Below are 25,884 nucleotides of genomic sequence, written 5' to 3' on the forward strand. Positions count from 1 at the left end.
AAAAAAACAACAAACAGTCCCAAAACCACCTTATGACAGAGCCAGTTAATATGCTTGGGTAACAGAGCAGGTCATGTTTGTTGGCTTTTTAAAAAACACCTCTTAAAGAACGACACCCCCACCCCTCCCACCCCCCTGCAACCCCTAGCTAGTTGTCTGGAGTATCACTGGATGGCAGTCATTTGTGGAAAGTAGCTCTTTCTAAGCTCCAGCTCACTGGAAATGGGCTTAATTATAAAGAAAGAGCTAAAAATGCCTTTTTTTTAAAAAATAATTTCTAAAATAGGAATGCTCTCCCACAGTGGAGAGCTATCACACCAAATACTCAAACTTAAGAGAGACATTAAAATACGTTCCACTCAGAAAGCCCAGAAGAAAAACTGTATTTTACGTGCCTGTAGTAAGTGGATGCCACTTTTTTTAAACTTCAGAAGAACAAAAATTTAATTAAAAAAATATGTTACAAAAGGCACTATTAAGCTTGCAAAAGCATTAAGTGCAGTCGTTTTAGGTTTGTACCAAATGACGGACGTAGGGCAGGGTGCACAGTTTGCGTGCAGAACAGTCACTGCAGCGTGCGACAGCCATCAAACCTGGCGCGCTCCGTGGCGGTGAGATGACGGGCGCAAAGGGACCGACCTGCCCACAGCTCGAGGGTCTGCAGCCCCGTGCTCGCTCGGCGGCCACGGCGGTTCCACACGTCCCACTCACTGCGTCCAAACCCAGCCCTTTTTACCAGCACAGCCTTGGCAGAATGTAATTTTCTGATCAGATTTATGCGGTAACGATAGATAGGCTTTTCTTGTTTTAACTAGAAAGCCATCGACATTAGAGAACTGTTTCTGGAAGCCTTCTTTCAAGCAACATTACAACCATTAAGCTTGATACGAAAACTGTTTTGAGTTTTGGAAAGCTTCCTTCAATCTCAGCCTTGTCTGTCCAAACAAGTCATTCTTACAGAAGGCTGAAGAATAAAATTGCTGACTGCTGTAACAACCACCTCACTACCACATCAAGGCTAGAGACATAGTAAAAGCTTAGATTTCAATAAAAATGTTTTCAGTCCTTATTCCTCTTTCTTGACAGCTGGGAAATAAGGACCCACCTCACGGGTCACTGGCCACCGTGCTAATACATTACAAACTAGACCATTCAGGTGTCTTGCTGGTAAATCTGCTGAAATTATTGCTGATGTGCTTTTGTGTAATAGCTGTTAAAATCTGCTAATGTTAAAAGCTTCCATGGGAAAAAAACAGCTGATTTTTAATTATTTTTTTGTTAGATCTGCAAACTAACATATAAAAGGAATACCAGTAATATCTATAGTGCCCCTTTACTAAACACTCAGTGTATCACGGTGCTTCTAACAGCCTCAGAACAAGCAAAGACTCAAGGTTTTCTGTGTGAACACATGCGTACATACACACATTATGTGAGTGCGTGTGTCTGTGTGTACTCAACTGTCCAGCCCAAACCGCTGCCTCTATCCACTTACGTTCTGTTTATGCGCAGGGTTTCACATTCATACTCACTCCTGGAAAGCTGTCACTGCCCAGGCTTGGTAGAAGGCTTTTCCCTTTCAGCACTCCCCCTGCGCATTTTACTTCCTGCCATCAACTTCCTCATGCAAGATCGCTGTTTCCTGATGATGCACTTCCTCCAGACTACCCAAGCAAAAGAAACGCAGTTGAGGGCTAAGGGGTTAATTACAATAATGACTATTGGTGGTAGTCAATACCACCAGTTCCAAGTAAAGGTTCAGCTCACTGCTTTACTGGCAACAAGGGTTAATTCATAGCTACTGGACAACTGCACTAACTCACTAACTTCTTGCACCTCACCAGTAATCTATCTCATGTATGGCATAAAGACACATATTCAGTTTTTTTTTTTTTTTTAACATACAGTTGTCCTCAATTGAGGAAAAATAAATAGCCAAATACAAACCTCATGTCACTTTAGTAACATTGTAGTTTTTCTCCTCCACTCTAACAATGAAAATATAATTGAAGTCCCAAGAAGAGGAATCATGTTTTAGTGGGCAGGAGGCTCTGAAAAAAATCGCAGTTTTAACAGAGCGTGGTTGATGCCAGCTGGACTGTAGCGCCCAGGGCTCCCAGGGTCTGGAGAGAACGAGGTGGCATTGCTGTATTTTCCTGGACTTCCTGTTATGGGACTGTTTCTTCCCGAATTGGAACAACCTGGAGCATTTGTAAGGGCAGCAGCAATGGTCTGGGACTTGAATCTTGCCTTCAGTGCTGGACTTGGCCAACTGAAAGAAACAAAAAGCCATTTTGCATTTTGTTAAGAAAACTGCAATAAGGAGAGCAGTACTTGGACTCGGTATCACTTGTAGAACTTAGAAATAATGCACCGGCAGAGAAAAATCGTGACTGGTAAGGGACGGGTCTGAGAAGAAGCAGCGACAGCACCATATATGATATGCACACGTGCTGCCTCGTCAGCAAGGTGTCATTCGCTCCAAAACTGCCATTATGAAAAGAAACGGGTCCTCGCGAAGCACTGGGGCTGTTTTAGTCCAATGCCCCCATTGGAAAAGGGCATCAGGATCACAGCTGAGCCCACCTTGGCTACTGCCACAGCTTGCGCTGTGGCTGAGCACGATCTTCCCCTGCCATTTTAAAATGGGATCATCTTTGAAATGGATCATCTTTGTTTTTTCTACACAGTGTCAGATTTTTTCTTAATGAGAACGAGGATCTAAAATTTCTTTGGAAGCAAAGCAAAATATTTCCTTTCTTAAATTAAAACACCTTTTCTGTAAAAACCTTTCCTTTTTCTCTAAATTTTATCTTAAGCAAGGCAGAATGACCAAAGGTTGATTCCAGCATCCGTGAATCATTCCTGTTCTTTCTTTTACATGCGAGTCAGTTTCTTAAGATGAGCCACTACAGAAAACATGCTATAAGCTAGATATTTCGTAAGATTTTAAAAAATACATAAATTGAAACCAATCCCCCCAAACTAGGAAAGACAGGCATGCACACAGCTTATTCAAAGCCTTTTGCAAACAGGTTTCTTCCGACAGACCTACTGGCAATCTGTATCATTATGTCTGATTTTTGCAGTCAAAATCCTACATACCTAAACACAAAGTGATCTAGTGTGTCATTTCTTCACTTTTGGCAGAGGGAGCACTGAAAAATTAAGGAAGCTGACAGAGCAAGAATTGGCATTGTCAGATAATTACAGTAATTGTTTTTACTTATGGGACAGGAGAGTGATTATACTTCAAAATCTCATGTTAAATTTTAGCACTTCAGAAGAACACGTTGGACCTTTCAGACAGTGGAATAAGAATGAAAAAATCCAAATAATTAGCCTATTTGTTTTGAAAAATTAATCACAAAAATCAGGGGATGAGAGAGTTTGACAAGTGAAGTACTACAAGAACACTGTATCAACCACATGTACAAAAATATTTCCCTGTTTCTACTCCACTTTAAATCACAGAAAAATCGTGGTGAGTTTCATGGTTTTTTCCAAAACTACACTTGATGGCCCTACTTCAGCACAATAGTTGAAATAGAGACAAAAGAAATTTTCTTTCTTTCCCAGTGCTCAGCACTGGGCAACATGTCTCCTTCCACTTACCCTCCACACTCCTTTTAGCTCTGTCCCATCTTGTTTCAACTCGTTCCATAACACTTTTCCTACTCCAATCTCTGCTATCTTTACATAGTTGCACTTCCCAGCTGCTGGTTCCCGACTCCTACTCGGAATTCTGTAGCCAGTAAAGCCAGTCCATCACATTTTTTAAATTCTCACAAGCTCTGACAGAGCTTTAAAGTGTCTGTCTTTAAAGCATGTGTAGAAAAATTAATGTCTAATATCTACAGTGAGAACTTCTTAGTGAAAAGAGTTCTCATAAGAAGTGGAATGTCATGCATTTAAGAAAGCTAGAAGCAGCAAGGAAAAAATAGAAGTCAGCACAGGTCATTTGATGGCTTTCTGTTCCTGTGGCCTTTCCGATCTGTTGTGTGGCACTGGGTCATCTGTTTCTTTTCTGAGAACTTTATCACAGCTATATGTAAGTTGTAGGCTATCAAAGCAAGGGACTCTTCAGTGTTCTGACCAATGTCTGTCACAACGGAAATAAATCTTCATGTTAATACAATTACCAGAAGACGCCACTTGTATGAAAACTCTTGCTTTGGGTCCCCAAAAGCAACAGCGTTCAAATAAATGTGTAAACAGCGTAACACGTATTCAGGCATCCCAACAAACGCAGTCTGCTTCCATTACTTGTGTAGCAAAACAGGACACTGTCTCTAAAAACTGAACTCATACCATCATTCCCTCTAACAATTCCTTTGGACTGGGGTAATAGAGGGTAAAAATAAAAATAATAGTAAAAAGAGGCCTGAAGATAGTAAACTCACTTCAGCATCACTCTGCACAACCTACATACCTCAAAGCAACACAACATTCTTGCACTGCATCTACAACAGGGATGAACCACCAACTGACATCACAGCTACCATTAAGAGCAATGAAGGCTCCAAGTACTAAGTAATAAACCAGCAAACTGAGGCATATGCCAACTGGAAAACACTTACGGTCTCGAGACCTTCATTTTCGGTCTGATTTGTCTGTACAGATATGCTGAAGTTATCTGGAACTGCACAGTAACGGAAGGAATTTGACTGCAGCACCAGTAAACTTTCCCTATTACCAGACACCAGCCAAAAAGGCTTGGTGATTCATTTCAGAAACACACTAATAGTTAACGCAGTTGAATATTTAAAATAAGGTTTTTGTGAGCAGCAAGGCCTGAAATTCAAGCTGTTTTGCAGCTGACCCGCTAAAAATTTTATTTCAGCTGATTTGATTGAATTTGTAGAAATACCTTTGCCTGTCAGATGAAGAGTATGACTGCACTGCATGTTTCCATTTGTAAATAATCGGGTATTTCTGCGGATCAATCTCTACTGCTTCTATAGCCGCTAAGACATCACTATCCAGCTTCGAGGGCTGCTCCCTAAAATACAAACAGAACTAGATGAAAAGAGAACTATGTTTTTGTTCAGTCAATAAAACATCACAATTCCAAAACATTTATTTTTGATATAAACAAACTGCCCATGCTCCTCTATAAACATAGTTCCCCTATGAACTTTCTCCAGCAGGCCCACACATAAATGACTGTCCATTAATACACAGTAGTCTCATAAAATAAAAAGTGTCGAAAATTTAATCTGAGGACATCCCAAGAGTGTAATAAAGACTTTGTTAATCTAAGTCAGGCTCATCATGAAGTCACACGCCTGTCAGATGAACGGACTTTTGTTCTTCCTGCTGTTTCAGATACAGTATTCAGGTCGTTAGTTGAAAGAGAGCTGTATGGCTACTGTACAGCAGTGAAGCACTTCAGGATAATCACTCAAGGCTGGCTGCAGCTAGTGTTGTTTAGTTACACCATCTCCACCTTGCTGTCAGGGACATTGCAAATAGCATCTTGTTTTGCATACATACACCAAGGGACAAATAAGTGTTAAAAAAGACAATTCTTACCCAAGCAGGAATAACTTCTTAGAATTGTAATTTGTGGGTGAAGCCTTCCAAAGAAACTTCTGGGAAGAGAGTTCTTGACGTAGTTGTGCCTCGTTAGTCTGAATTCCAGATTCCAAACACAGTCTCTCCTTTTCGGACGGTATTTTGTGCTCTGTCCTTAGCTTGGTCTCGCCAGATGTACCTGTGACACTTGACTCAGAAGAACTTGCCAGTGACACCGCATAGCTGGGTAGTCTCACCTGACTCGTTCCTTCAGCCTGAATGCTCTCATTCTCATTTTTGTCAGTGATTTTATTTGATGGTCCTGCAACCTCTTGTTCTTGGAACGACAGGCTTTCAAATTCTGACATTAAATTGGAAATGGGCGATACAAGGCATTCTTCTCCATCATGCAAATGCTTTCTGTCACTACTTATCCTTTCACTGGACACAGGATTACAAAATCCGTTTTTGCTGGAAGAAGCCGCCTTTTCGTAGTGCCTGGGGTGAGCCGATGTCTCGATAAAGTTTACTGCACGCTCCATTGACAAGATGTCACACTCAGCGTCTCCAATAGCATCAATGCTAGGTTCTTTGGACACAATCGGTTGGCTGATATTCCGTGCTGCATTTTGTCTGTTTTTGATTTCTTCTAAGCTCATGTCATCATCATCCTCATCCAAAAATGCTCCAACAGAAATAGAATTGCAGCACTTTTTACTCTTGCCTGTAAACAATTTTAATAAGAGCAACACATAAAAAGATTTTCAACAGAACGCCAATACAATAAACTAGGAACAAATACAAAATCTTTATGCCTTATTCTATTTATTGAAGCCCTCTCTGATTTTATTTATGCAACAGCACAAACTAACCTAACTAAAGCTACAAATACAGCCGTAACGTTGTCACTTTGTATCTTTTTTGCAGATAACCTTTTATATCCTCATCATTTGAGAACTCTATTTCCTACACTCCTCATTCAATCATTAACCAGCAACAAAGGATGAAGTCAGGATAAAGCAGAATAGGGTAGGAAGATGTTACTAATATAGAACAGCTTAAGTTTTCATCTCTTACAAAGCACAAAGGCTTATGACTAGTCCAATGATTATCCTTCAGGGTCCTGTCAGCCCAGGTTTATCCCAGTACCAGAGCCCCTCCGGATCTATGATCACACAGGAGAAGAGGAGGAAAGGGCACAAAGATTTAGGACTAGTGTGTGCCTTCCATAAACACATGGCAAGCAGAGGTCTAAGAAGGTATAAAAGCTTTCCTGGGTTTTGTTCAGTGTGTGTCTCACCCTCAACTGTAAAGTATTATTCTGCTATTTTAAAGAGTTACTTATTCTGTATTTGTGGATTACAAAATACTGCACTTTAAGACAAATTCACAAATGCTCTGAGTGAAAACACACTGAAGATAGTGGTTTTCTTATGGGAATTTCATTTTGGGGCTACAATCAAATAAAGTACTTCATATGAAAGATAAAGAACATCTAATGAGGTCTGTTCCAATTCTCCTACATTCACAGTGCTGGTAGCTACTTTTCCAATACTATAATCAGACTGTTTGGATAACAGATTAAAAACGGCAACCACAACAGGTGAACACTACCTCCCCTGGGCACCAAGCTTTTTCTCTCCCTCTTCTCCCTAGGTACAACCTGTTATTTGTAGCATTTGCTGTTTTCTTACCAGAAGGATGTGGAGTTTTATATCTATTGCAGGTTTCATTTTCCCCTGTTTCTTGCTGAGCCTTTTCGCTCATTTCCCGATGACTCAGGTACTCTTCTAATTTTCGCAGCCCCTCCTGGGAAGACAGATCAACAAAACAGCCCAGAAATTCCCAGTATTCAACCCACGGGAACCCCAGTTCATGAGCTAACTCCCTGCAATAAATAAAATAAAACGAATCATTTGTGAAGACATAAGTATTAGTTTCACAGTAATTTTTCTGAACACATTTTATCAGCTATTAATAGGAGTATAAACGTGCAACTAGGCAACACAATTCCGCTACAATCAACAGTCTGCAAAAGCGATACACACATCTTAGCAAACATAGTATCACCTATTTTTTTCTAGAATATTTTTCAAATTTAATCTACTACTCTTACAGTTAGCACCATAAATATTGCTATTCTATCATCAGATAGAGATGAATCCCCACTGACGCAGGCATAATTCGAATGATACTCCATTCAATAGCTTTTTCTATTTTGGGAATGGGAGAAGGGAGGAGGAAGTGAGGGGTTATTTCAACGAAAGAAATCTAATCAGCTATTAACAAAATATGTTTTTTCCATATATTGCTGATACAATCTGTTTTAACAGCAAGGACACATACTACAACACACAGCTTTTATAAAGCAGAACATTTGTACTAGGATCTTTTCATTCTGCTATCTTTTTAACAATCCCTCCATTTTACAGAAAAAGTAGGCTAGGCATAATTTTAGATCTTCTGACGAATTAGGCAAGCAAATGCTTGAGAAAAGAATTCTACACATACCATTAATAATAGGCAAAACATCTTTATTTCCAAAGCTAAGAAAGCTAGGTCTCACATTTTTAGCCATTTTGTTTACACAAAAATACAGTAAAAATCCAACTACAATATACTTCATAAAATATTTCTGCCAGTAACTTTTGCCCTAAGATATTGTTCAGTAAGTAATAACTGTACTCCCAGCACAAGTCTTTTGCTTTTAGTTGCTCTGTCTATTGCTAATTTTTTATACTGATACTCTTCCAGATACCTTCCAACTCTTTCAAGACCTCTCTCCAGATCGGATTTCCTGACATTGTGAAAGAAGCCAGCTCGCTCTCGAGGCGGAGTCTTCCAAAGCCTGCGGAATTCTTCAGCCTTTAAAAAACAGAAATAATTTTACAAACCTACCCCCGACCACATGAAGCTAACTCAGTGCTGGCTAAACGTCTACCCATAGGTCTAGAAGACATTTAGTTGTTTGCTGTCTACATGTAAACAACTCAAGTTCATCCACAAGTATTGCTCAACTCTAGCTATGAAGAATCTCATACTGGATCTAAAGTTACTCCTCCCAGTATTACTGGTTACTTTGATCTCATAACTGCTTATTAAAAGTGTAAGGACCACAATGTACAACCATCTTGCAATAAACAGATACCCAGTCTGCCTGGTTTTAATTTGTGTGTAACAGGAAACAGAAGTATGTCTTATAATTTTGCCATGTCATTTTAGTTTTATTTAACTACAAATGCTTTCTTGGTCACTGGTTTCTATGACGCAAAGGTGGTATTTTTAGATGTACATATTTAATTCCACAGACTTGCCACAATTATTAGAATATATTCTCGCTGTATATTTTGAAGTTTGAATGTGAACTCCTAAAAGGAATAAACTAATGGATTTTTGTAAACTCCCAAACTTTATGCCTCCATATGACAAAAGTCAGAAGCAACAACTACAAATTGCCTTCAGACATCAAAAGTATCTGTCAATAACCAAATTAGTGCATCGTTTACACCCTAGGTAAAATTTTTCAGAGTATAAAATATATTTACATTTCTGTCAGGTGAACAAAAAATTGACCAATGAGCACATTTAGCAGAAAAAACATCGATCATTTTGGTATAACTCAGTCCTGAAGAATTCAAGCATCAGATGACAGAAAGTCCTCAGTTGTATTTATTCACCATTTCTAAAGTTGTCATACTTCCAGCATGTTCACAGTAAACAAGCGAGTCAAACAAATGCCTAGAAGTTTATAATATATTTAACTGGTATCTAAGTTTTCCCCCTGAAAACTAAAGATTTTGCTTTTCTACTATACAGTCAATACTTTTCCAAAACTATCCCAACACCTACTACTTGGTCATCAGGTCTTCCATTTAGAAAAATGTATTAATGTTAATTGAACAAAGAGAGGAGATAAACTGCTTCTAACATCCAGTGTCAATTTCTAGAAATGAGATAAAGATACAGTTAAGATGTTTTTAAACCGATTCATAGCCACATTGAAAGGCTTTGTTTCAGATTAGAAAGTTAAGAGCAATTATCTGTAAGACAATGAAAGGTTTGTCAGAGTGCTCTTTGAATAGATTCCAATTAAACAACGAACAAATTTCTCTTGACGGAACTTCCACTCTTGTTTACACCACACGTTTCTGTGTTCAACAATAAGAAATGTTTAGAAGTTTCTGTGCTTCTCCTTCTCTACGGAGAAAGATCTGTCTCTTCAAGAGCGAGCCACAATCCCTAACATGAGCAAGCTACACCACACAATGAACTGTGGGATGGATCTTCTAATGGTTCTTTATTAATAAAAAGGGAAAAAATAAGCATCAGAGCCATATGAAGTTCTCTCCTTACCTTTGAGGGGCTCATGGGGCCTGCAAAAGCTCTTATCGACAACACTGGATCTTTGGGGCTGCCAATGTATTTAGATAAAGTTCTCTGGGGGCTCTCATCCGTCTGATCAGGTGACCACGGCACGCCAATTACAGGAGCTGAGGAATTGTCTTCTGCTCTCAAGAGTGGTATATAATATCGACCTAAAATAACACAAAGCTTTCTTAAGAAGTTTACATTACATTAGCCTGCTGCTTCTTCCTAGAATAGCAATACACCCGCCGTACACTTAACCACCTCACTTTATTTCATTAGTAAAGCTACTTGTAATTCAAACTCACTGTTTCAATATTTATTGCCTGCTTACAGATTGTATTTTAGTACAGGTTCCCTTCCCTCTCAAATACAAAAATACCTGCATCGATACACATATCCCTCCCCTAAGGATCTTCAACAAATTTCAAAACCTCCTTGTGCAAATGCCTAAACCCACATGTGACAAACAGTGAAAAGTTCTATGTCAAAGAAATTACACGACTCCCCAGCATGACAAATAAGCCTCCTGCTCTGTAAACATTTTTTGTTTGCTTTTACATTAAACTTTCTGCTTCAGGCTTGCTGAATAAAATAAGGGCCATGCCTACATTAGAGCTATGAGGATAACCTTGTGATCCATACAGTAAGAGTTCTGACCACGTACTTTAAAAGCCAAAGTTTTCTGTACTTCGTCAGTTTTCGAGTTTCTCTGTGGTTTTCACAGTACTGTACAGTAGCATCATTTATGAACAGGAATGCTACAGAAAGCAAACAGAATAGAAGACAGCAAAGAGCCAAAATACATGCCTGACAGTATAAAACTCTGAATACAGACCTTTCAAGTACTCTCTTAGTTTTTCTTTCAATTCTGCAGATTTATTCTTGCTTCTTTCACAAACTACCTGTTAATATAATTTTAGTTGTTTGTTAGTAAAGTGCAAGACATCAATCTTAAATCAATTCCAATGTGTGCTCTTTTTGAACCGTCACATTATTGGCCTCTACCCATCTCATCCAGTACATTTAATTCATAGTAGAACAAACCACCGAAATACATCCACATCCATAAAATGGATACCGGAAAGAAAAGGCAGTGAATCATAAAATCTACATCTTCTCCCCAGATACAGTCAACATAAAATATTTGTAATGTTACCAAAGATTTACACTCCAATCATGACACTAGTATCTTACTACAGGCCTATCTGCAGTAGTTAGTAAATGTTGGAACTTGAAAAATACTGATTAGGCACAACATTTTGGTTTTGTTGTGGACATGGAGAGACTTACTTCTGCTGGAGTTAGATCATACTTGTTTCGTGGATTTTTTACAATAGCTGGGTGTGAGGTAAGCACATTAACAACATCCAGATTCCCAAACTTGCAGGCAAAATGCAATGGAGTATCAAATCCCTGCAGTGAGAAAAGGGGAAAATACTCATGCACTTGGAAACATGATAAAGTCAATCCCATGTATTTTGTTTTGAGACTAGGAAAAGCAAATAAATGTCATGTCTAATTATCACGGCTCTTAATAGATCTCTGGTCTCCCTATTGTAGAACAACTATTACTGAAACCCACAAACCTCATAAATACCTCATTTTGTTAGAAGTGTCCCCTTCTATTCTCTTTCCTTCTCCCTTACATGCCCTTAACACCCTCCAGTTGTTTCCATACTAATAAGAAACTGGCAAACATTCAAATCTTACCATTTTATCTGGTGTATTAAGGTAAAGGTCAACAATATATTGGATGCGATTCTTCAACATTATATCATTATCATCTGGATACATAAGCCGCATAAATTCAGGATTTTCCAAAGTGTCCAGTAATAACTGGCAGATACCAGGCTGATTTTCCTTGGCAGCAACATGCATGACATTGTACCTACACCCTTCCTGAAAAAAAGACAAACATGAGAATGAACTGAAGTCTATTTTTACGCCTGTACGCTCAACTGATTTAACTGTGAAAATACAAAGGTTCCCACACTAAGTCTGTATTTACATATTTGTTTCTTGGTATTTTATTAGGAAAAGATGTTTACAAAACATCACATAAACATTCAGAACTGCAATATGATATTGTGAAGACTTACGCATCTTTATACTCACATTATTCTTACAATTAACAAACATTAATCTTACACTCAGCAATAGTCTTTTTTTACATCTAGGGCAAAAATGTGTATATTAAGATATCACATAATAAAATGGGATATGAAATTCAGTGTATAAAAAGAGAAAGAAAATGCGTGTGTATATATTATATATGAAATTCAGTCTGCTGTAACGTATTACATACAAAATTTCAACAGCTTCACAAAGCTGGTGTGATAGAAGACATTTGTTAAAGTAAGATTGTCCGCGGCTGCTAAATGGTACCTTATACACAGATTTTAGATGCAGCGTACGTTTTGAAATTTTTGCTGCCTACGTAAGCAGCACTGCAGGAACACCTAGCTACAGCCTAGGCACTACCCCATTCTTTAAAATAATTCCATTTAAAAAAAGTTGGAATTATTTGCAGGAGATCAATAGTATACGAAGACAAGACTATTCTTTCATTACTAGCTAAAACTACTCTTCGCCTAAAGAATTGCATACTCTGTTTCTTCAGCTCTTCTGGAGCAAAGCAAACTCTTGGTTATGATGGGTGACTTACGCAACACAGGCAACTGCCATGTTTCTCTTAGCTTTCAGCTAGTATCAATAAATACCGAGAAACTTTGCCCTGGTGGAAACAAGGTATCTTGAAGGAAGAGTAGGAAACTACAGTCCTTCCAGTTCTGCTTACCAGGCCTCAAAGCTAAATCACTAAACCAGAACTTGGGATTCTACTATTTTTTTTCTTTACCTGTACAACTGTTGGATTGTCTCCTGACCCAATCAGATAGCGAGGGTTACTCCAAATAAGTTCTGAAAATGTTGCTGTATCTCCTTTCTCAACAGCTTTTCGAAGTTTAGCAGTAAGATCTTGAGTACGTGGACTTTTGTAACTGTTGGCTCTCTCCTTATTAGCAGTTTCGGCCTCAGGGGAGCATAAACCATCTATCAAAACACAAGTAACATGTTCCTAGATACTATTCTTTTCAGTGATCACTATTTTTATACCCAGACCGTGAAAATAAGCTTTCATCTAATATACATATATTAACTTTGCATCTTTAATGTACAGGAGTAAAAAAAATTTAGGTCAACAACAAGACATTTAAAAATACTAGTAGTTAGTAATAGGGAGGGAGGAAAACACGACTTAATCATCTTGTAAAACTGTTTCAGACTTTAAGAGGGACTGATAAATTTTATAATTACCAATCTGCTTCCATCCAAACTTAAAAGAAAAATTCAACAGGACATAGGAATTTTCCAAACATTAAGATTGCTTTTATAGTTCTGTGACTACTGAGTCCCTTTAATCCAGCAACTGGGAACACTGTGAAATATGATCAGTGTTCACCATTTTATTTCTGAACTTAGAAACTTACTTAAGTACAGTTTTAATACACTGTGCAATTTTCTCAGCACCTTATTAAACCAGAAAATCCTGAAGTCCAGGAGTAAAATCAAATCCTACCAAATCTAACCATAGGCTACTAAGCAACATATTGATGCAGGCCATTACCAACATTTCAGCTTTAGAAGAACAGCAACATTTTTTAGCATAAAATTCATGTGAAACAAACCAACGACAACTGCTTTTAGAAGTAATCAGTTTACTTTATCATAACACAGACCACAGAAACCATACACTGAAGGCCAAACCTTAAGCTTTCAAACACAAAAATCAGTCTTTCCATAGACTCCTGGGGCTCTAATTTACTTCTGTGGCAGTTCTTGACAAAAGAAATGAAAGGATTCCAACATACCCTACTTCTGTTTTTATTTCTGTACATAAACTTTGGTGTTCCTTCCTTGGAAAAGCATTAATTAACTTCAAGGATGACTTCTCCGGAGACAGTATCATTTTATACAGAAGTAAAAACAGATTTGAATTAAAAAATTAAAATACGTATTTTATTGCCTGTTTCTAATTTATTTCACAGAAAAAAAAGTAATTAAATACCGGTTGTCATATGTATTTATACAGCGATTTTATTTGCCGTGTAAGCTCTGGAGTTGTGATCTAACATTTGTTTACAGCTTATCTTAAACACCACGACCCTAAAGGGACTTCAATTTATTAAGACATTTCACCCTTCAAAATTTTTTCTGCTATTAGTATATCAGTTACGAAGTTGTTGCTTCTTCTCTCACAAAAAAATAACAGAATGTATATTGCATCTACTGTACACAGATGAATACCTCACCTCTGTTAAATGATCCCATTTTCACTGGAGACGAACATACAGAGGACTTGCTTGGAGATGGGAAATAATCACAGATTCCTTTAGCAAATTTCTCAGCATCCTCTCTGTTTGAAAAAGCTTTAAAACGGGAACCCTTGATCATCTTAACAGCTTGGAGAGCTTCCTTTTTATCTTCATAAACATGTATTCTCTCTGCCACAAAGTACAATAAAAGTTAAGTTTATTGAAATAATCTCAGGTTTGTTCCTGGAAACAAATTACAAAATTCCTAGACTATCCTTCCAGCTTTGGTCTCGAACTGTTTCTCTACCAAACATGGTATAAAAATCAAAAGTCCTCCTACATCTTCCCTCTCAGAAACCAAGTAGAAGAATTTTACACACTCCAGCTAACATCCAGTGCTATCTGTACAGCATTTGGCCATTCGTATCAATCACTATTTAAACATCTTTTTTTATAGATGGATCAGCTTCAACAAGTATTTCATAACCAGACTGAAAAGCAAACTCAGACCTTATTCACCCTGCATTACTGTCTATGTTCTAATGTTCACATAGATAAACTACGCAAGTAATCCACTGTCACCACTTTAAGACCTCTACACCAAACCTCAGTTATCAATCAAATCCATCTCCTTCCTCTCCCTTTGCATTAACGCAAATTTGTTCAAATTAAGATATATGAATACCTTTTTTATGAGAAAGAATACTTACTACTGTCCCAGAGTAAATGATCCTTTATATACTATTGCAATCTTGCCACTAGGTGATTTAATAATTCCTTATTGCAGTATTCATCAATAAAATATGAAAAATGACTGACACTTCCAGATACCACTTGGCATTTAGATAGAAAGGAAAATATGAAATCTGTTATAAGAGATCATTTATGCTTCAACTGATGACAGTATAAACAGTTTCTTGATTGTTTATTTGTAGAATTACTATTTTTATTCTTGAGAGGAATTAAAGGCACGGGATGAGAGTAATAGTAGCAAATAATGTTCTTCATCTGAGCTACATCTAGTCCTCACGTGTATCAACTATTATGGCAGAACAGCTGGCATGTCTTACAGCTGTGTTTCTACGCCTCAGAAAATCCACTAAATACTATTCACAGAAACCAAAAAATACTTCAAGCAATGCTTAAAATACCAATACAGTGATGGTCACATTACCTGCTATATAGAAAAAGGCCTATTTAGGCATGACTGTAAAATGCTTATCACAAAGGAAATAAGTATTTACCATTCCTTGCCAATATGTCATCATAAACTGGACAAACACCATAGTATAGTGGAGGATCTCTGGACGGTGTCTGAGTACTAATCTGTGAATCAACATATCCCGCTCCACAGACCGGAGCTGAACAGTTCATGTGCATCACAGCATCTTCTTCTGGAGGGTTCACACCTACACAGTACCCAAAGTCTGCCTCTTCAGAAACACTTCCATGACCGTTGTGATTCACCGCCGCAGTTTTCAAAGCCTTTTCTGCTTCTGCCTGGTTGCTATTGGACGGGACATTTCCAGCAGCCTCCTCTGACAGAGTAGATCCTTTTTCTTCCAACGCTCCTTGCTGCTCCAGCAATGCCTGAGCCAACTTTTTTTCAAAAATAAACCTAGTAGTGGAGGTAATGGGCCCACATTTCAGTCCTGCTCTTACAATTTCTTCTCTAAGCTCATCAGGGGTGAGCTGTTTCAATCGGGATAATATTCCATCCATTGTTATTTCACCTATATTAAAAACAAAAAAGAGGCGATAAACTGAAGAACACCACAACTTTTTTTTTCACAGCTACTTAAGTGTTGTATTAAAACCAAGGAAAATAAGTGTCTCCCAACAATTTTTTGGATTCTGAAGAGATTATCAAAGTTGCAGAGAAGACAAAGTATTTTTCAACCCAACACATTAAAAACATTTTTAATCTATCACAGTTCTATAATGAGTTTATTTCCTCCTCTCACAACTACTTGAAAGAGTATTTACAGCTTACATTTTATTTTCTTTTGTCCTTTACAAATTTCATGAAGACTTCTGGAGTGAAAATTCAATCCAGAACATTTATGCATGAAAATTTACAACAGGCTGAGAAATATTTGACTCCTGACAAGAAAGCAAACACCTGCATATGCAATAGAATACAAGAATACGATGACTAGTTAGCCCCAGTAAGAGATTCAGGTTAGGCAGCACCTACAGCTAAAAGCACAGCACTATTTCTATTATTTCCATAAGAATTTCTAGCCGAAAAAAGCCACCTAAGGCATAAGCACAATGCAGCAACCAGGGAAGTCTATCTCTGGCCATGATGCAAGGCTGGAACTATTTACACAGCATGTTGTTTCCCAGCCCCCGTTTTGAGAGCCAACAGCCAGAAGACAGAACAGCTGGCCTTTTCAGATTTCCCTCTCCAACAAGGAGCAGGAGCTAGAAGACTCTCCATTTCCAACGGAAAATCCTTCTCTGGGATGATACGGAAGTCCCCCAGCTCACTTCCCTCCAGGTAATCCACACACTTACAGCTTCTGCATGGTCAGCAAGAAGATACTGAAATCAACACGATGGCAACACAAATTTCTTGTGATGAAAAACACAGGATTTAGGCAGCTCAAGAACATAAGAAGCTTTAAAATTATTTCATCAGATACTGTGTCCATGTATTGCCACAAAGTCTGTGACTTCTTCCTGCTGTGCACCAGTTAGGACGGACAGCTTTTGGACAGAAACGATCAGGCTGTCGTATTCCTTCCGCTTCCTTTCATTCTGTCCTTACATTGACTGTTCCTTCACCGGCCAGCCACTTTATGGGTTATACTGGTTTGGATAGGTACATACAGCATTTTAGTACTTTATTTTCAATTCCAGGTTTCATCCTCAGCTTATGGAACTTAAGACTACTTAAGACTACTTTTGCAGCTTTTCCACATGAATTGATTTCTATTTTTTCAGTTAGGCTATTTTTTGGAATAACACAACTCCTAGTGTTACTCCATTGGAGACAAAGCAATCTCCCAGGTATGAAGTCAGTATCACCTGTAATTTTCAGTTATATCTCCTCAAAAGAGCATTTGTGGACGCACGTGGCAGCATGAGAAATGTTCACAATTTATGAGCTCTCCTACTTTATGAACAGGGTGCGCAAGCAGTCCTTAATGCAAGTCAGAACATCCACTCTGATGGGCAAGAGCCTTTGGCTGGGAAACTAATGTGAGATTTGAACCGTGAATGGCTGCACCCTAACAGCAGGGATGCAGTGCTCTAAATACGGGATCCTAATAAGTTAATTATTCACTTTGTCAGAGTGTACAAGCTCAGAATACAACCAAAACTGCAACTTCATCACAGAGTTGCAGTATAGTCAAACTCCCTCATTTTTCCACATGTATTGCCAATAGTGACATAACAAAATACACAAACAAAATAAGACATGACAATTTTGCTTTTTAAATTACCCAGGATTAAGCTGGCAAAGAACCACACTTACCATATTAAAAAAAAAAAAAAAGCAGTTTTCATAACTTTTAGCAACAGTCAGTATAGACAAGTAAAATTTTCACTGGAATCCGACTTCAAAACTATTACACTTCTAATAGTAGGAAATACTATGGAAAAAGATGTTAATGTCAAATCTTAAGTAGGTTTTCAAATATTATTACAACTTGATAGTCACAAGTTTGGTGGTTGTATTCTTTGAGGGCCACTTCCTTTGAGAGCTGTTTCTTTTTTTTGAATGTCAGATTTTAAACATCTTGTGGTTAGAGAACATACCTCAGTCCCAGAATATTTCACGAATACTAACTAGAACCTCACTGAAAGGATGGGAAATTAGAGTATGTCAGCTTAAAAAAACAATCACAAATTGTGGCAAAGCCGCAGTTGATGCTGCTCAGCCACCATCCCCAAAGCATTCTAGTTCCCTTATGATCCCTGCACCTCCAAGCAACCTCATTGTTACAATTATCTGACTTACCCAGAAGACTCCAAAGACAGATGTGAAAGATCTTCTCACATATTTTGACTCTTTATCACCTACTTTTTACTAAATTTGATGCCATTATGTCTTAATCAAGAGAAAAAACATGGCCCTGACGTCAATTATAAGAATATCAAACCTTGCTATTCTCAGGATTTTCTTTGTTAGATTGTATAACTGCAAACACGCAATATAGATGAAAACTCAGAAGCAAGAGAGTTTATTGAAGAAAAAACCTAATGAAAACACTTTAGAGTCAACATAATATGACGCCTTAAAGAATGAACTGAGGAAATGCTCCTATTTTTAGGTTCAGAACCAACATAATTATTCTGCAGAAGAGCCGACCCTTACACATGTGTAATTCATGTACGCGGAATATCCAGACACACGCAAATATCTTCTTGGCTTGTGGTTAAGTAAAAAATGTTGGGACAGAGTGATTTCTCTGGTATCTCATGTCTTGATAGAACCTGGCGCCTAAAATTTCATTCTTCAACTATGTAAGAAAAAGTATTTCTTTCATCTGTCCAGACAACTCAGGCACAACTGAATCAGAAAGCGAAATGACAGAGCAGACCAACAGTGAAGGCATTAATCTCTAGTTTAAGATCTACTGCTAGCATAAAGAGTTTTCTACGATAAGCTTGCTATGGAAACAAGAAAAACATCGTTGGAATGACAACAAAGAATTTTCATGAAGTATGTTTGTGTTCTTTCGGCTAACGTGGATAAGCATTTATTAATTTTTAACTGCATCACCTTTTTGATCTGTCCAAAACAAAAGGTGTGACTTGCAAACATAAGAAATAGCAACTGCCGGTTTGAAGATAATCCTTCAATCACTTGCTAGAAGCAGGTGCAAAAGGTGATTATCTGAACCTTAAAATGCATTTTATGTAACTTCAAATGATCCAGAGCACAGCCAGCACTGATGCAGCTACCTTTTCTAGCTTGACACACATGGTCTTCCAACTTACCTTTAGCAGCTTTACAAATAAGAATAACTGCTTTAACAACCACAGCATGTTTGAGGCTTCTTCCAAATCAATCAAAATCTGGAAGAATGAGTAAGAGCTGTATTTCTCCATGTCTTACTGCATCAGTATGAAACAGCAGAATCTGTTTCAAAACAATTAAGACCAACACCAAGAGAGAATGAATTATTATCTTTGAAGGATGGTGATATTATTTTATTCCACTAGTCATTGAATACTTCAGTAAAGGAGCCATGTAAGAAAAAGCAGGTTTTTTCCTTTTCTAGGCAGGAATTAAATGAAAGACGTATCCTGTCTCTGGCTGTATTTCGGCTGCTAGGATTCGCACACGGCAGAACGACCGTGGCTCTGCAACCGGGTATTCCATCCATACCGCCTGTTGCCAAATGACCCAACAGTTACCAACTATCCGGCAGAAAGGGAACCGCAAACCGAACTTGGAATAAGCTAAGGGAAAACCGGGATTGAAAGCAAGGGAGGGCGAGAGGGAAGTACCTCTGAGGAACGAACGCGTATTTCTGGAGCTCCCAAGGGAGAGCGCGAGCGCGGGGACGCGTGCGGCGGGCGGCAGCCGGCCCTGCCGCTGTACGCGGGGCGGAGGCGGGCGGCGGGCAGCGCCGGGGACCGCCCGTGACAAAGCGGGGCCGGGGCGGCGGGGCCGAGCCACCACCCGCGGCAGGACCAGGCCCGGCGGGGCCCGCGGGCGGGCGACCCTGAGGGCCGCGGAGGGCGGAAGGGCGAGAGGCCGAAGGGCCCCGCAGGCCTCCCCGGGCGGTGCCCGCCGCCCGGCCGCGCCCGCAGAGCGAGCGGCAGCGCCGACTCCCACAGCCCCCCCCCGAGTCTCTCACCTGGGCGGCTCCCGCCGCAGCGCCGGCTCCCCGCGGAGAGCGGCGCCGGGGAGGAGATGGCCGCCGGCGCCCCGCGGCTGCCCGGCCTCCTCTCCAGCAGCCGCAGCAGCCAGCCCACGGCGCCGATGACCGCGCAGGCGGCCAAGAGCTCCCAGGCCGGCCAGCGGCCCCAGCCGGCTCCCCACAGGGAGCCCCAGCCCCCGGCGGCCCCGACCCACCGCTCCATGCCCCGGCCCGCCCGCCGCCACTCCCCGCACGCCCTCCGGGGACGGTACCTCCGCGGCCTCCCGGCTTCCGTCTCGCCGCGCCCCGCCCCGCCAGGACCCCTCCCCGCGAAGGCGCCGGGCCTGCCCGTCCCGCTGCCTGACGGAAAAACCAGGCAGCCCCGCCCCGGCCCCCCCGGCTCCCCGCGGCGAAGGCCTCTCGCTGACGGCGGCCCTCGGCGGGGCTCGGGCTTGGCGCAGGGCTCGAGGGTTTCGCGGAGCGCAGCATGGCGCGGATGGAGCCAGCGCTCCTGTTCGCAGGGCGGAATGGCGGGTGCTGCCGCGGTCTGGGAGCAGCTGGCAGAGGTGGAAAACCACGACGAAGGAAGGGCCCAGCGCACTGGAAGACTCTTTTCAGTGGTGCCCAGCGACAGCACAAGGGGCAATGGGCACAAACTGAAGCACAGGAAGTTCCGCCTGAACATGAGGAAGAACTTCTTCTCTCTGAGGGTGATGGAGCACTGGCACAGGCTGCCCAGGGAGCCTGTGGAGTCTCCTTCTCTGGAGATATTCCAGACTTGCCTGGACAAGGTCCTGTGGAGCCTGCTCTGGGTGACCCTGCTTCGGCACCAGAGGTGCCTTCCAACCCCAACTATTCTGTGATTCTGTGAAGGGAACAAACGTGTTCATGAGGTAAAACGTCATGGCCTGACCTGTAAACCGAGCAGTTGCTGGTGTGAATGACGAGACAAAATGGCAGGCATTCAGGAAGGTGACAGCACCCCTTTAACTCAGACTGTTTAACACTACAAGCAGGGTACAGTCATTTCTCTTCTCCTCAGTGCAGCTGGCTAGTTTAGAATCAAGGTGACATTTCTGCATTGTTCCGTTCTGTCCCCTCAAAGTTCGGATATCAGCAAATTCCAGCCAAGGGAGATACACTCATTACCTTTCTTTCCCGACATGTTTGGCAAACGATGAAAAAATAAATGTAATGGAAAAATAAGCACAATCAATTTTAGATGTGTGAAAAATCAATGCACCATAATGTCATCTCTCAAAATTTTCCTTAAAGGTGACTATACAGCATGTTCAGAATCCTAAACATAAGAATTACTGTCCAAAACCAACAAGACGCTGTTGATTTCTCTGTGAAAGTAAAAACAACATAGAGCCCTTTACCAAAAATAGTTTATTGCACAAAACTTTTAAAGGAATCCCTATGCACATTACTTTTATAATCAACATCCTTTATATGATCATAAACGTTAATTGTACATAGTGTAACTCCTCCATCCCCTGGGTTATCCACTCAAGAACATGAAACGATTAACTTCTACCTTTACAAATACAGCCTAAGCAGACATTATTGAATGTCATGTATAAAACGTAACAATATTTCCTTTACAGTATCCAGAACATCTTTCCCTCCCCTAAAAATCTGTGCATCTGTGTTGGAAATTAGGCTGCCCTACCACCCAAGACTGAAGTGTTACACATTAGTAGTGATCAGATGACAGCTGATAAGCATTAGTAATTACTTCAGACTGTAATTGCTTTCACGTGAAAATATTTAAAGGCTCTGATCACAGCAAGTTACATGCAACTATTCACACTTCCCCAGCAAAGTTAATAAAACATGTCACAAGCTTTTGCATCACCAGTAGTGAATTTGTCATCTTTAAGTTAAATTTATATTGATAATACTATCTGTCCCCCATGCACCTTTAATGCTGTTGTAACTAGCACTAAAACTCCTATGCCACTGCAGTTCGCTCCCCTAAGGAGCAATAAGTAATCCATGAAAATATGAGCACTAGAACTTTCATTACGTATGTGAAATTTTCATAGATTTCAGCTAGGATATTGCCTGAATAAACAGTATGGGATCAGATCCTCCCATTGCCTGACTGGATAAGGGGCTCAGCTGATCCCAATACAGTGCACAAATATTTCTAAGAAATCTGGAAGACAATAGAACAGAGCATTATGCAATATTCAGCAACACCAGAAACTCAGTAACTAAACACCTTTTTTCCATTGTAGGGTTTGCTGTTTTTCTGTTGTGTTTTCTGTTCGTTTTTGTAAACACACAATTATTCAAGAGCCCTCAAAAACCCAAGAGCATCTGAAAAAATAATGCTGCAGCATTTACCAACTCTCATCACTTGGGAAACAGGCAGAAGGGAGGCAGTTTTCATCCCTACAACTAGTTTGTTTTATTGCCTGGACAGCAGAGACCTGAAGCTTCGTAGAGCAAGCATGCTCAGCCTCAGGACGAGGCTTTTTAATAAAACGGCAATTATTTCTCTGGATAATTAAGAAACTTAGCTGATGAGCTTCAAAGAAAAGGCCTTACTTTTATCACACGCTGTATGCTCCTTCAGTGACTTCCGTAACTTAACTGACTCAGTACCTCACCAGATTTAGACCCGCAAGTCTCATTGTCTGTCCTTCATTTAAGTAAATGGCATGGTGCTACTGTTTGTAGAAAAAATGCATGGTGAATATAAAATGAAAATACCTACTGTCCAGATACTTTTCAGAGAGAGACAGGTGGGTCAATGCGGAAATGAAATCTCAGCACTTCACAAAAGCTCCCTCATCTTTAAAAAGAAAACCATGCATTTAAGGCTACTGGATTCTAGAAGCTCAGATGTGTCTATAAGGAGCTCGTGAGAAAATGCAGCGCTGCACTGAAAACAGAATGCAGTATGATTATTGATATAAAAAGAAGAGAACAGCAGACATTCTGAAGAACTATGAAGGTTTCTAACAATTCTTGCTTCTTTGATACCAGATAAAACCTTTATCCATCCAACTGTTGCCAAACTTAAGATATTAAGACATAATGGATTCTTAACTGTAGGCAATGAAAATGAACCGCAACATTAACGCTGCACAAGTGTTATTTTATTTAAAATCCTGAACGTTTGATAAATTTTTTGCATTGAACATATTATTATTTACATAGTTTTAATTTTATTCTTTAACAATCCTGCAGGTTTTTTTTCTTCTTCAAGCTTAATATATAAACAACTTCAAGAACATGACAGCAGTGAGATAATCGATACCATTTACTCTGCAAAGTAGACTGCAGCAGTATGCAGACACTAACATGTCTAAGCTAGTCTGTAAAGCTTTTGACTTTTCTTTGAATTGTTTGGTAATTCTGTAGGATGGGCACCTAATGCCACAGTAATGCATTTCTTCCTTCACCAATTTGAAAACCTTGACTTCTAGCATCCTTGACTTTGATCCCAGTAAAATGCAAGTTAAGATCCAGTAGCTGAGGGGCATGAAATCAGTCAGCATAGATACTTCAGGTGCAAAGTGTTCAACTGGACTAGGGCTTGAGTTGGTAATTATGAGAAATCAGACTTTGGATAAGTATGGGTGGGTTTGGGTTTTCATTGTTTACTTATTTTTTGCCTTACTGCTAAGCAAACTGCAGTCATTTTCTTCCCTAAACAACCAAACCCATCCAAAAGCAGCAACAGTCTCTTTGGAAAAATACATGAACTAGCCTTTTTTTTTGTCCCAGCCACTTCATCTACTTGTACTTATCAGATTTTTATTTTTTTTTAAATGTCAACCTACAGTGGATGCAACCGACCTGTTTTTTTTATGTTTTAAAGACAAAAACATGCTAATACATGAGTTGCCACTAAATCTTCCAAATAATGTCACGTATATTTTGATTTGTGCTTTAGCACTTAGCACATTAGGCAAAGCAGTACCTCCACACTGAATTTTTGAATGAGAAGGCGGGCTTATTGCTGTATTATGAACCACACGGAGCAACAGGACCAAAGGTGAAGGAAGCTAAAGTAGGCTGCCTTAATAATAATCTAGCCAAGGTGCTCTGCAGAAGGGCTGCCGCAGTACCAACATTTCCATTCATGGTGGACACCTTGCAATAGATGGTGCAAAAAGTAGGGGAAGCATGTGGGAACAGATAAAGCTAATAAAAATAATAATTTTATAGGCATTATAATTTTGTCTTTTAAAGTAAAAATAATTACATTTCTAAAAGCTCTGGCTTTACAGGCTAATTTGCCTAAGCCATTTGTACAGTATGTCAAAACCCAGCAAACTTAAATGTAACATTAAAATAATGACAGTAACAAAAAACCCTCATGTCAGCCTTAACTTACAGTATATAAGCATAATAAAACAGATATTCAAAGTCAGAAAATTATGATTTTTCTCTTTTATATATATATATTACATGCATACCTTTTTCAAGGGTGTCTACTTCAACAGCTGAACTAAAAAGGTGCAAGAAGTGTTTGTGCAGTGAAGCAAAGCTCCCTACTGGCCTGCGACTGTAAGAGAAAAACTGTGACACTTCAGAAAACATCCCAGGCAAATCTGCCAAAGATACATACTGGTCTGCATTGCTTGTCTTTACAGTCTTGTTTCTTTTGCTATAGGTCAGAGGTCATCTTCATAACTAGAAACGGCTTCAAATGACATTCTCTTCTTTAAATATAGATACCTGTAGTCTGAATTTCAAGAGTAAGATATTATAGGAGGGAGGAGAGAGGACGCTTGAAATATCCAGTTCTGAACCACTGCTAATGGCTAAACATGAGCAGAACTTATATTTCCCTGTGATTTGGACACAACCCAAGATGGGGGAAAATAACATGCTCCCCTCCCCCCCCAAATAAAAAAAAACCACCAAACCCCAGATGTTACATAATTAACAGTAATTCCTTAACAAACTCACCCAGATTGAACAAATACAGACCTGGAACCAGATGCTTTTCTTGATCTCATTTTAAACCTTCATCTCAGTCTCTTCCTAAACCCCCAGATGAGCTAGATTTACCACTTGGCAGTCCCCAGCATGACAGAAATATTATGGTAAGGTTTCAAACAAACCCTTGGAATAGCATGTTCAGCATTTAATATTACACCAGTTTCTCAAAACCATGCCCTTTGCTTCTACAGGCAAAAGCACAACCCTGAACACCATTTTTAAAAATGAAATAAATAAATAAATTTGATAAAGATTTGTTTACATACTTAAAGCAATAGGAAGACAGACAACTGATAAGGAGGTTATAGTGTCAAAGCTTCCTTGTCACTAAAATTCTGTTTCTTTTCATCTACAGTAGGAATCTTCTGCTGGTCTGATGCACTTGGAGGACTGGTACAGGCTAGGTCCATTAGCTGGCCCTCAATCTGAGTCCATGAAGACATCGATTCATGTACTGTAATGGTGTGTTCCTCCACCTGACGCTGAAGGCTGTCCATTTCTTGCCTTTGAAAGTATTTAGAACAGAAAAGCAAAAATTAACAAGCAGAAAGCTAACTGCCAAATGCAAGATCAGTAAATTACTTTTCCGATTATTGATACCTACTCCAAGACTATCTAAGCTATGGCTGTATACAAGAGAAAGAAGTCTACAGGAAGCTTAGGAATTGTCTTTCTTTAAGAGCAAAACAAATACAATACGCTTAATTAAAAAATAAAAGCCAACAATGCAGCAGCTCCTTTGCTGCCCATACTCATTGCCAAGGATGATGCAGCACTGTTTCCTCAGTAATGGCAACTTAGTGACCACAACCTGATGAAGGTGGTTCTCTTAACAGAGTAAAAGACAACATTGGAGGCAGAAGTGAGAAAAGCAGCACAGAAAAATAACCAGCTAA

The 25,884-nt window shown here is 39.7% G+C and overlaps 2 protein-coding genes across 6 annotated transcripts in view; both read right to left on the minus strand.

Moving 5' to 3' along the window:
- Nucleotides 1–139: 139 nt before the first annotated feature.
- ANKLE2 (ankyrin repeat and LEM domain containing 2) lies at nt 140–20,258 on the minus strand. Of its 3 annotated transcripts, none has more exons than XM_075434721.1 (13): nt 20,018–20,258; nt 15,443–15,931; nt 14,196–14,387; nt 12,743–12,936; nt 11,596–11,784; nt 11,176–11,298; nt 10,721–10,787; nt 9,871–10,052; nt 8,276–8,382; nt 7,212–7,405; nt 5,536–6,241; nt 4,871–5,002; nt 140–2,272 (listed from the first exon to the last, which is right to left on the minus strand). In XM_075434721.1, exons 1-13 carry the CDS (start codon nt 20,241–20,243, stop codon nt 2,035–2,037), a joined length of 3,039 nt encoding a protein of 1,012 aa, XP_075290836.1. In that variant the 5' UTR covers nt 20,244–20,258; the 3' UTR covers nt 140–2,034. The 3 variants fall into 3 exon arrangements, with proteins under 3 accessions (XP_075290836.1, XP_075290835.1, XP_075290834.1); XM_075434720.1 differs by lacking the exon at nt 20,018–20,258 and adding an exon at nt 19,152–19,271; XM_075434719.1 differs by lacking the exon at nt 20,018–20,258 and adding an exon at nt 16,529–16,944.
- Nucleotides 20,259–21,394: 1,136 nt separating this feature from the next.
- Nucleotides 21,395–25,884, minus strand: part of GOLGA3 (golgin A3) — a 38,059-nt gene continuing 33,569 nt past the window's right edge. For all 3 annotated transcript variants that reach the window (XM_075434603.1, XM_075434604.1, XM_075434602.1), the window contains exon 24: nt 21,395–25,492. In XM_075434603.1, coding sequence (XP_075290718.1) covers nt 25,291–25,492 — 202 coding nt within the window. In that variant the 3' untranslated portion in view covers nt 21,395–25,290. The remainder of the gene's footprint in view (nt 25,493–25,884) is intronic.

The sequence above is a fragment of the Opisthocomus hoazin genome, chromosome 13 (genome assembly GCF_030867145.1).
Source record: "Opisthocomus hoazin isolate bOpiHoa1 chromosome 13, bOpiHoa1.hap1, whole genome shotgun sequence".
Classification (NCBI taxonomy): domain Eukaryota; kingdom Metazoa; phylum Chordata; class Aves; order Opisthocomiformes; family Opisthocomidae; genus Opisthocomus; species Opisthocomus hoazin.